General features: G+C 71.3%; 1 protein-coding gene across 1 annotated transcript; it reads left to right on the top strand.

The window, feature by feature from the left end:
* The first annotated feature begins 1,085 nt into the window (after positions 1-1,085).
* On the top strand, positions 1,086-7,618 carry EMILIN1 (elastin microfibril interfacer 1). Its single transcript, XM_036405171.1, has 8 exons — positions 1,086-1,271; positions 3,125-3,250; positions 3,720-3,928; positions 4,013-5,635; positions 6,149-6,256; positions 6,369-6,386; positions 6,713-6,847; positions 7,096-7,618. The coding sequence occupies exons 1-8, from the start codon at positions 1,120-1,122 to the stop codon at positions 7,425-7,427; spliced, it is 2,703 nt and encodes a 900-aa protein (XP_036261064.1). The 5' UTR covers positions 1,086-1,119; the 3' UTR covers positions 7,428-7,618.
* Positions 7,619-11,734: the final 4,116 nt, after the last annotated feature.

Below are 11,734 nucleotides of genomic sequence, written 5' to 3'. Positions count from 1 at the left end.
CGGGCTGGAGTCCCCTGGGACACGGCCAAGAGACGGCCCCCGCAGCCCCCCACAGATCTCTATGGCCCCCCATGGCCCCCCACGGCCCCGGGAGCACGGAGGCGATGCCACCATCCCCCTCGGGCACAGGCACGGCCGGCCCCCGGCCAGGCCCGGCCCCCTCAGCCCCGCGTCCCCTCCCGGTGTGTCCCTCCCCCGCATCCCTTCCCGCGGTCCCTCCCCCTCCAGCTGCCGCCAGCTGTTTGTGCTTAACCCTCGCTCCCCGCGGGCGGGGGGTTCCCGCGCCTGACGTCACCGCGGGGCCGCGGCCAAGGCGTGATGTCACCGTGCGGCCGTGACGTCACCGCGAGGGCCGGGGAAGCCATGGCATCACCGTGGGCTCGGGGCCACGGCGGCCCGGGGTGGCCGCGGTGTGACCGCTGCCGTCCCAATGTTCCCAGTGTCCCCGGTGTCCCCAGTGTCCCCAGCACGGTGTTGGGGTGGGGCCGGGGGCGCGGGGCAGCACCGGGCTCGGTGCTGGCACCGGGACGTGTCGCCCGGCACGGGCTCACGGGCACGCGGGGACGTGGCACTGCAGGATGCGGTGCCGGTGCAGGGACCTGTGGCCGCTGTGCCCAGCGCGGGAGCACCGAGGCCACCGGCGGTCACCGAGACGCGGGGCACGGTGCGAAGCCGGTGCCGGAGCCGGTGCCAGCGGCGGCCGTGGGGCACCGATGGCCGCGGCGGGCCGGTGCCGCAGCGGTAGCCGCGGCCGCCTCGCTGGCCGCCCGCGCCCTGGCCCCCCGCCCGGCCTCCCTGGCTGCCCCGGCCCCGGCCCGGCCTAACGAGGAGCAGATGTGGCGGCGGCGGGGCCGGCGGGGGCCGCGGTGCCCGGCGCGGCTGGGGCGGGGGCCGCGGCGGGCAGGAAGCGGGGGGCCCCGGGGACCCCGGCGGCGGGCAGCGGCGGCGGGGCGGCTCTGGTGGCGAGGGGCTGGCCGAGGGGCGGCCGGGGGGAGGGCAGAGCCGAGCCGAGCCGTGCCGAGCCGCCCAGAGCCGCGGAGCCGCGACGGGACGCCACATGCGGTCCTGAGGCGCGCCGGACCGGGCTGACCGAGCCGAGCGGAGCCGCCCCAGCCCAGCATGGCACCCTGGCTCTGGCCGTGCCTTCTGGCCGCGCAGGCCCTGGCCGCCAACTTCCCCTCCCGGTACAGCCTCTACACCGGCGGGGCCGCCCCGCTCGCCCCCGGCCCGGCCGCGGCCCACAGCGGTGCCCGGGCCGCCAGCCGGCACAGGTAGGAGCCACGAGCACCGGGACGCACCGGGACGCACCGGGCGGCGGCGGGGACGCGGAATGCGGCCCCCACCCCGCTGCCACGGGAGCCCCGGCGCCGGGCAGGCACCGGCACGTGCCACGTCCAGCCCGGGGGGCGGCGGGGCGGGCGGGGGTCCCCGAAGCGGGGGCGTCACCCCCGGGCCCGGCACGGGCGGGCAGTGGGCGCACGTGGAGGGTCGGGATCGCGGGCCGGTCCTTGCTCGGCATCACGCGTGGGTCAGCGCTGCCGGAGAGGGGCACCAGGACCCTCTGGCATCCCCGTCCCGTCTCGGACCGCGGGCAGCGTGGGGCCGGGGGTCCGGGCGTTGCGGGGGCGCGGGGCTGGGGGCGGCCCCACGCTGGGCTGGGGTCACAGCGTATTCACCGCGGACACATCAGCGCCGCAGCGGCGTGGCCGCAGGGCTGGGACTGCCCCGGCCCCGCGGTCGCCCCGGGGGGATGGCGGGACCTGGCCCCAGCGCGGGGTCCCCGGGGAGGGGCGCCTCCGGTCCGGCCGTGGGGCACGGGCACGGTGGAGCCTTTTCGTGCGGCTTTGGGGGCTCGGGGGGGCTCTGCACGGGTCGGGGTGAGCAGCGCTCCGTCCCCGCGGATCGGGGATAGCGGGGGGTGCCCCCAGATCCTGCCCTTTTAGGGGAGCTCTGGTCCCGTCCCTCGCCTGGGATGGGCACAGCCCCGGTGCGGGGCGGTGGGACCCCAGGGCAGCCCGGGGGTCCCGGGGCCTCGCGGGTGCGGGGCTGGGATGGCGGGGGAGAAGAGGGGGGCCGTCGGTCGGCGCAGGAATTCCCGGCGGCCCCCGGGGAGGAGCTGGAATCCAGCCGGGGCCTGAGGGGAACCAGCCGCGCTGACGGGAACCGGCCGCCGCACCGGGGCCCCGCGGCGGGGACCCAGGGCCGGGGGCCGCTCCCCGGGGGGCTGCCCGGTGGGGCTGGGGGGCCCGAGCGGGGCCCGGGCTTCGGGTCCCGACCATATAAGGCTGCAAGGACGGGGTCCCGGCAGCGGGGCCAGGCTGCAGTCCCACGCGGGGGGGCTCGGGTCCCGCAGCCTGGGGCGCTGCGCTGGCACCGGTCCGTGCTGCTGCAGGGCACGGAGGGGCAGGGACACGGGGTCACACACGGGGCAGCACGGAGGGGCAGGGACACGGGGTCACACACGGGGCAGCACGCAGGGTGCCCTCCCTGGGCCGGGCAGGATGCACGGCACGGTGCGATGGGGTGTGGGCGCCCTGCTCCCGGCAGAGCCCATCCCTGCGGGTCTCCCGAGGGCAGCCGGGGCTGGGGGCTGCAGCCGGGTCCGCAGGGGTCGCCAGGCATGGCTCAGAGGCTGTGCTGGGGCAAGATCCGGCCCATTAACCCGCATCGGGCCGTGACGGTGCTACCGGTGGGGCTGGTTGGGCAAGCACAGGAGCGCGCCGGGGGATCCGGGGTGTGGCCAGAGGGGCCGCGGTGTGCTGAGGGATGCGGGCTGTGCCTGGGGAGCTGCAGTGTGCCAGGGAAGGCCTGGGGCAGGGCGCGTTGCTGTCTCTGCCGGGTGATGCCTGCGATGCCTGGTGTGCGCCGGGATGCTGTGCACGGTGCGTGCTGGAACAACGCCCGCTGTGTGCTGGGATGATGCTAGGTCCATGTCAGGGCAGCTCCAGCGGCTGCTCGGTGCTGGGATGCCAGGACAGCGTGTGGTGTGTGCCCAGATGGTGCCCAGATGATGCCCGGCGCCCACCGTGCTCGGTCCGTACCAGGACGATGCCCGGTGTGTGCCGGGGTGACACCGTGTGCCAGGGCCCCCCGGCTGTGTGCCCTGACCCGCTCCCTCCGGCAGGAACTGGTGTGCCTACGTGGTGACACGCAGCGTGAGCTGCGTGGTGGAGGATGGCGTCGAGAGCTTCATCAAGCCGGACTATCAGCCCTGCCCCTGGGGGCAGCTCCAGTGCCCCCGAGTCCTGGCGTGAGTGGGGCCGGGAGGGCTCTGGAGGGGCTCGGGGCGTTCTGGGGGGTCAGCACAGAACCAGGGCGGGCCGCGGCCGCGCCGCCGCCGCTGGTGTTTACCCACCCTGGGCTCATGTTTACTTTTGCGCAAGAGTCAGCGACCTCAAGCTGTGACCGGCCACTGTCCCCCTGTGACGTGCGGCAGAGCCCTGGGGCACCCCGCGGCTCTCTGGACCGGAGGGTGACCGGCCACTGTCCCCCTGTGACGTGCGGCAGAGCCCTGGGGCGCCCCGCGGCTCTCGGGGCCAGCGCTGGGGTGGCATTGGGGGTGGTGGGGCCGGTGACAGGGCTGGGCAGGGCCAGGCCCCCGGCCGCTGAGCAAAAGGCCGGCTCTGCTGGGTCAGGCCACGGCCTGTGCTGGCTCTGGCTCTCTGGGGACGCCCCGCGCCCCTCCTGGCGCCCCCCAGCCCCGTCCCGTCCCCCTGCAGGTACCGCAGCTTCCTCCGGCCCCGCTACAAGGTGTCCCAGCGCACGGTGTCGGAGCTGGCCTGGCGCTGCTGCCAGGGCTACTCGGGGCCGGACTGCAGCGAGGGCCCCGCTCCAGCGTCCCCCCAGCCCACCGGCCGCCCCCCGCCCCGGCCCGGCCGCCCCACGCTCTCTGGCTTCGGCAACCCCCTCAGCGGCCTGGGGGGTGAAGGTAGAGCTGGGGCATGCGGGGGATGCGGGGACACGCGTGTGGCCTGTCCCTGCCCCTGCCCCTGACCCGGGCGGTGCACGGCAGGCGGCGGCGACACCGAGAAGGTGCGGCGGCTGGAGGAGCAGGTGCGGCGGCTGAGCGAGCAGCTGGAGGAGCTGCGGGCCGGGCAGGAGCCGCCGCGGGCGGCCGTGGAGGGGCAGCCCGGGGCCCAGCAGCCGGCGGACGCGGAGAGGTCAGAGGTGCGGGAGGCGCTGAGCCACCTTCAGCGGCGCCTGGAGGAGCTGGAGACCCGCCTGCAGCGCACCGAGGGCGGCCGGGACGGCGCGGGGGCTCCGGGGGGCGCGGGGACGGCGGCGCTGTACGAGCTGGAGCAGCGGCTGCAGGAGCTGTGCGCCGCCTGCACCACCGGCACCGAGGGGCTGCGGCGGCAGGCGGCCGAGCACCGGGAGCGGATGCGGGCGCTGGAGAAGCTGGTGGAGTCGGTGGACCAGCGCAACAGGGATGCGGTGGAGTCGGTGCAGAGGCACATCAGCAGCCTGAGCGGCCGCCTGGCCCCCGCCCCCGCCGCTCCCCCGCCCCCGGACGTGCTCCGCCGCCTGGCCGAGCTGGAGCGGCGGCTGCAGGGGCTGCCGGTGCCGGCGGCGGGGCCGGGGCAGGGACCGGTGCTGGCGCGGCGGCTGGCCGAGCTGGAGGGGCGGCTGAACGCCTCTCGCGCCGGCCCGTGGCCCTCCGAGCCCGAGGGGCGGCCGGGCGGGCTGCCGGGGCGCCTGGCCAACCTCAGCCGGGCCGTGGAGGGGCTGGCGGCCAGCGGGGCGCAGCGCGGAGCCCGCCTGGAGCAGCTCGAGGGGCTGCTGGCCCGCTGCGGCCACCCGTGCCCGGGGCAGGACGGGGCGCTCGGCCCCCGCCTCGGGCAGCCCGAGGACACCGAGGCGCTCTGGGAGGACGGGCTGGCCGGGACCCTGGGCGGGCTGCGGGGGGAGGCGCTGGCCGAGGAGCTGGAGCGGCTCCGCAACCGGACAGGGCGGCTGGAGGCGGCTCTGGAGGAGCTGAGCGGTGACCCCTGCGCCCGGCCCTGCGCCTCGCCGCTCCCCCGGGAGCCGGAGCGGCTCCCGCCCGGCCCCGCGGAGCCCGAGGAGGAGCCGGAGGCGCCGCTCGAGGGCTTCGGCGTCTTCGGGGGCCCGTCCCCGTCGGAGCTGGGGGTGCTGCGCGGGGAGCTGGCGGCGGCGCTGGCCGCCCTGAGCGGGCTCAACGCCACCGTGGAGGGGCTGCAGGACGCGCTGGACGAGCAGGACGCGCGGCAGCGCCAGCTGAGCGCCGCCACCGACCGCGTGGTGGCCGAGCTGGACCAGGCGGCGGCGGCGTCGGCGGCGCGACAGGCGGAGAGCGAGGAGCGGCTGGAGGCGCTGGCGCGGGAGCTGGCGCGGGCCGGGGGCTGCCCCGCGGGGCTGGAGCCACGCGTGGCCAAGCTGGAGGGGGTCTGCGAGCAGCTGGAGGCGGTGGCCGGGGGGCTGCGGGGCGTCCGCGAGGGGCTGGGCCGGCACGTGGCGGGGCTCTGGGGCGCCGTGCGGGAGCTGAACGCCACGGCCCGCGGCCAGGCCGCCCTGCTGGACAAGGCGCTGGAGCTGCCAGCCCGGCTCGGCGCCCTCAACGCCAGCCTGGGGCACCTGCGCGGGGAGCTGCAGCGCCTGGCACGGCTGGAGCGACACGGTGCGGGGACACGGGCGACACCGGGGGCTGCGGGGACACGAGGGGACCTGGGGCACTGCGGGGGGACAGGGCATGCAGGGCATGGGGGGACATGGGGGGCACCTGGGGCTGCGGGAACGGAGGTGGAGGTGTGGGGACACGGGGGATGTGGGGACATGAGGGGACACGGGGGATGTGGGGACATGAGGGGATATGGGGATGTGGGGAAATGAGGGGATATGGGGATGTGGAGGCACGAGGGGACACGGGGATGTGGGGATATGGGGATGTGGGGACTCGGAGATGTGGGGACACGAGGGCACATGAGAATGTGGGGACACGGGGATGTGGGGACACCAGGAGTGCTTCAGCGGGTGTGGGGACGCAGGGGCTTGGCTGGGGATGCTGTGCTGTGGGGCACAGGCCCACAGGAGGATCCTGGCTGTGGGGCTGCAGTGTGTGGGGACAAGGGGACATCACACGTGGGGCACTGGCCATGGGGCCAAGGTGGCTCTAACGCCCTCCTCTCTCCAGGCCCCCCTGGCCCTCCTGGCCCTGCTGGCCCCATGGGTGAGATGGGCCCTCCTGGCCCCTCTGGGCCCCCTGGCAAGGACGGAGAGCAGGGTCCCATGGGCCCCCCCGGTAAGGCTCAGCCCCCCCTGTGCCCCTGACCACGCTGGTGTGGCCGGACCCCGTCCCCGGGGGTCCTGCCCCAAACTGGCCCTGCAGCAGCCCCTCCTCATCTTTCCTGCAGGGCTGCCCGGAGAGAGAGGTAGGGCTGGGGCTTGGGGTGTCACGAGGGCCACGGGGGGCTGGGGGCACGCGGGGAGCTGGGGGGCTCCGGGCTGGGAGGTTTGAAAGGGGAGCAGGGGGGGCTGCGGGCCGGGAGCTTACAGGGGGAGCATTCTGGGCTGGCATGGGGAGGCACAGCGTGGCTGGGGAGCAGGGGGCGCTGGGGACGGGGTCAAGGGGGGCACGGGCACTGCAGGGGCGGGTGTGGGTGTGGAGGGGTGGTGGGGTGTGGGGGACGGGGGCTGCTGGGCGGCAGAGGGGGTGAGGGAGGGGGCACGGCGGTGCCTGACGCTGCCCCGTGCCCAGGCGCGGTCGGGGAGCCGGGCTCGGTGCCCCGCGTCGCCTTCTCGGCTGCGCTGAGCACGCAGCGCACGGAGCCGGGCACCGTCCCCTTCGACCAGGTGCTGCTCAACGACGGCGGCGCCTACGACCCCGAGACGGGTGAGGGCCCGCGGGGGTGCTCTGGGGGCTGTGGGGTGCTCGTGGGGTGAGGGATGCTGCAGCAGGGGCTGTGGGGAGGCGGAGGCTGCAGAGTCACGGGTGCGCGATGCCGCGAGTGGCGGCAGCCCGGGGCTCTCGGACGGTGCCGTGCCCGTCCCGGGATCCCCCGCTAACCTTGGGACGGTGGGATGCGGCTCTGGGGGCAGCAGCGGTCCCGGCAGGTCCCTGACCCGCTGTTCCTGTGGCAGGCACGTTCACGGTGCCGGTGTCCGGGCGGTACCTGGTGAGCGCGGTGCTCACGGGGCACCGGGGCGAGGCGCTGGAGGCCGTCCTGTCCCGCTCCGGCCACGGCATCGCCCGCCTCGACTCGGCTGGGTTCCAGCCCGAGGCGCTGGAGAAGGGGCCGGTGGCGGCGCGGGGCCCCAGCCCCGGTGCCCTGGGCGTTTTCAGCCTCCTGCTGCCGCTGGCGGCCGGCGAGACGCTCTGCGTGGACCTGGTGTCGGGGCGCCTGGCGCACGCCCCCGACGAGCCGCTCACCGCCTTCAGCGCCGCGCTGCTCTACGACTCCGAGGAGCCCTAGGGCCGCCGGGGCCCCTTAGGGGCACAGCCGGGCCGGGGGGTCCCCCCCGCCCGCCGGGACCCCCACCCCGTTATTTATCAGCACCCCCCGCCCTCGCTGTCCCAGCGCCGCACGCTCCGGCCCCGCACCGCCCCCCACGCCCCCCGCGGCCCCACCGCCCCCACAATAAAGATGCGGCACCGGGTTTTGTACCCGCGGCTCCGGGTGCGTCCCTCGCCCGCGGGGATGGGCTGGGGAGGGGCTGCTGCCTGCCCGGCGTCACCGTGTCACCAAACAGACTGGTGTCACTGTGTCACTGAGCTGTGAGGTGTCACTGTGTCACCAAACTGCCCGGTGTCACTGTGTCACTGAGCTGCCAGGCGTCACCGTGTCACCAAAGTGCCCGGTGTCACCATGTCACTGAGCTGCCCGGTGTCACCGTGTCACCAAACTGCCCGGTGTCACTGTGTCACTGAGCTGCCAGGTGTCACCGTGTCACCAAAGTGCCCGGTGTAACTGTGTCACCAAACCGTCTGGTGTCACCGTGTCACTGAGCTGTGAGGTGTCACTGTGTCACCAAACTGCCCGGTGTCACCGTGTCACTGAGCTGTGAGGTGTCACTGTGTCACCAAACTGCCCGGTGTCACTGTGTCACTGAGCTGCCAGGTGTCACCGTGTCACCAAAGTGCCCGGTGTAATGGTGTCACCAAACCGTCTGGTGTCACTGTGTCACTGAGCTGTGAGGTGTCACTGTGTCACCAAACTGCCCGGTGTCACCGTGTCACCAAACTGCCTGGTGTCACTGTGTCACCAAAGTGCCCGGTGTCACCGTGTCACTGAGCTGTGAGGTGTCACTGTGTCACCAAAGTGCCCGGTGTCACCGTGTCACCAAACTGCCCGGTGTCACTGTGTCACTGAGCTGCCAGGCGTCACTGTGTCACCAAACTGCCCGATGTCACCGTGTCACCAAAGTGCCCGGTGTCACTGTGTCACTGAGCTGTGAGGTGTCACTGTGTCACCAAACTGCCCGATGTCACCGTGTCACCAAACTGCCCGGTGTCACTGTGTCACTGTGTCACTGAGCTGTGAGGTGTCACTGTGTCACCAAACTGCCCGGTGTCACTGAGCTGCCAGGTGTCACCGTGTCACCAAACTGCCCGGTGTCACTGAACTGCCAGGTGTCACCCAGCTGCCAGGTGTCACCATGTCACCGGGCTGCCCGGTGTCACTGTGTCACCAAGCTGTGAGGTGTCACTGTGTCACCAAAGTGCCCGGTGTCACTGAGCTGCCAGGTGTCACTGTGTCACCAAACTGCCCGGTGTCACCATGTCACCAAACTGCCCGGTATCACTGAGCTGCCTGGTGTCACTGAGCTGCCAGGTGTCACCAAACTGCCTGGTGTCACTGAGCTGCCCGGTGTCACTGAGCTGCCAGGTGTCACTGAGCTGCCAGGTGTCACCGTGTCACGCAGCTCCATCATGGCCCAGCATTGTCCCCCCTGTGCACAGCAGGATGGGGGTCTAGGGCAGGGCTGGAGGGGGTTCCCAGCTGGTTTGGGTGTGGTTCACTGGGATGGGAGCCGCTGGGACCTCCCGGGTGCCGTGTCCTGGGGTGCTGGGGCAGCTCCAGGCCCCCGTGCCCTCAGGTGAGGGCTGTGCTGGGGGTGACAGGCAGGTACCTGCCCGGGGGGGTCCTGCAGTGCCACTGAATCCCCCTCAGGGGGGCTTTCACCCCCTGCTCCTGGGCCAGCTGAGGTAACCCCATTCCTCCCCTTCAGGGCTGTTTGCTGGGCTGGCAGGGCCTGCCAGGGGTCAGGGGGGCTGTGCCCAGCCCTGTGCCCCCTGTGCCCAGCCCTGTGCCCTGGAAGGGGCAGGATGGAGGGGGGGGAGGTCCTGGGGTGTCCATGGAGGAACAGGCTCCAGGCTGGGTCTGGGACACTGGCACCTCCTTGGAGATTTAGGTGGTTTTGGTGCAGAAAGATCAGGATTTGGGGCCAGACAGAGGCGGGGGGGGGTGTCCAGCCCCAGTCTGTGCCCCCACTGCTGTGGGAGCTCATTCATGGTGAGGTTGGGACTGAGCCTTTTGTCCCCAGGTGCCCTTGGCATCTTCAGGTGAGCACCAGTGGCTCTGTCTGTCTGTCTGTCTGTCTGTCTGTGTCTGGGCTCTTTAACAGCTCATTGGGGGTTGGTGTGGGACAGGGTCAGTGCTGGTTCTGTTAATGCAGCTCCACTGCTGGTGATGTGTAAAAATGTGTGAGAAAAATCATCAAATCTCAGGGTGGTTTCAGTGAAAAGAGACCTTCAGGACCACCCAGTGCCACCCCTGCCATGGCAGGGACACCTCCCATGTCCCAGGGTGTGCCAGTGTCCAGCCTGGCCTTGGGCACTGCCAGGGATCCAGGCTGGGCACCCTGTGCCAGGGCCTGCCCACCCTGCCAGGGCACAATTCCCCATTCCCAAGATCCCATCCAGCCCTGCCCTGTGGCACTGGGAGCCATTCCCTGGCTCCTGTCCCTGCAGGCCTTGTCCCCAGTCCCTCTGCAGCTCTCCTGGAGCCCCTTTAGGCCCTGGCAGTGGCTCCAGGATCTCCCTGGATCCTTCTCCAGGCTGGACATTCCCAGCTCTGCCAGCCTGGCTCCATGGCAGAGGAGCTCCAGCCCTGGAGCAGCTCCGTGGCCTCCTCTGCACCCACTTTTATCAGCTTCTATTCAGGATCAGTGGGATCCCTGCTCACAGCCAGGCTCTCGTTCTGCCCTGCTCTGGGGCAGCAAATCCCAGCGTGAGCAGAATCTCTGGGGAATTGTTTCTGTGGGATGGGATTCCTGCTGTCAGCAGAAGGGGGAGATCCAGAGCCGTGCCAGGAATTCCTGGAGAGGAGGGAACTGAAGGCCGGGAAGGGCTCAGCCTTTCTGCACTGTCCCTCCACTGTGTCCTCTTGGAAGGTTCCCTGTGCCACCCCGGATCATCCCCGGGCCATGACGGCCCTGGCCCCTCTCTGCCCGTGGGGAGCAGGGATTCCTGCGGGTTCCTTTGTGAGATTCACCAGCCTTAGGAGGATCATTGTCCTCCTAACCACGAGAAGAAAGAGTTTATAAGGAAAATGGGCGTGAGTCTTCCTACAACTCCTGGAACCACGGAAAAGCCACGATTCCATCAAATATTCCTGACCACCCCCAGCACTGCCCAGGCCACCCCTGTCCCCAGGTGTCACAGCCACAGGGCTTTGAAACCCTCCAGGAATGGGCACCCCAAACCTCCCTGGGCAGCTGTGCCAGGGCAGGACAGCCCTGTCCAGATGGGAATTGTTCCCAATGTCCACCCTGAGCCTGCCCTGGCCCAGCCTGAGGCCATTTCCCCTTGTCCTGTCCCTGTTCCCTGGGAGCAGAGCCCGACCCCCCCTGGCTGTGCCCTCCTGGCAGGGACTTGTGCAGAGCCACAAGGGCCCCCTGAGCCTCCTTTGCTCCAGGCTGAGCCCCTGCCCAGCTCCCTCAGCCCCTGCTGGGGCTCCATTCCCTGCCCAGCTCCCTCAGCCCCTCCTGGGGCTCCATTCCCTGCCCAGCTCCCTCAGCCCCTGCTGGGGCTCCATTCCCTGCCCAGCTCCCTCAGCCCCTCCTGGGGCTCCATTCCCTGCCCAGCTCCCTCAGCCCCTCCTGGGGCTCCATTCCCTGCCCAGCTCCCTCAGCCCCTCCTGGGGCTCCATTCCCTGCCCAGCTCCCTCAGCCCCTGCTGGGGCTCCATTCCCTGCCCAGCTCCCTCAGCCCCTGCTGGGGCTCCATTCCCTGCCCAGCTCCCTCAGCCCCTCCTGGGGCTCTGGACTCTGTGCCCTTCCAGTGCCCGGGGCAGCTCTGCCCTGCAGCTCTCGGCTGGGTCACTGTCACGGCCATTGCAGGGTTAATCCCCCTGCAGGCTCCGGGTGGGCAGAGTTGGGGGTGCTCAGGCTCCTTTGGGCACAGCAGGATGGGGCGGGGGCAGCTGAGGAAGATTATCCTTTACTGTTTATTATGGTTAATCCTATATTAGATTGTCCTTTATCCATTGTCCATTAACCCTCACTATCCATGAACGCTCTCCAGAAAGGGAGGTGGGCAATGAGCCACTGAGCAGGGGGAGATCAGATGGATCTGCTGCAGCTGCAGCTGCTGGGAAGTGAGAGGGCTCCTAATTACCCCATAATTAGTTGGGTATTGGAACCCTGGATGCTGGGAATTCCAGACTTTCTGTGCTGACACACTCTGAGCCCCAGGAGAGCACTGCATTTGCCCTGAGGCCGTGGAGAAGCTTCCAGAATTGATTGAGAGCACTGGGATTGTGGGTGTGGAGTGGGGTAGA

This window comes from Molothrus ater, chromosome 32 (assembly GCF_012460135.2).
Source record: "Molothrus ater isolate BHLD 08-10-18 breed brown headed cowbird chromosome 32, BPBGC_Mater_1.1, whole genome shotgun sequence".
Classification (NCBI taxonomy): domain Eukaryota; kingdom Metazoa; phylum Chordata; class Aves; order Passeriformes; family Icteridae; genus Molothrus; species Molothrus ater.
This window is presented reverse-complemented; position numbering and strand designations above follow the sequence as displayed.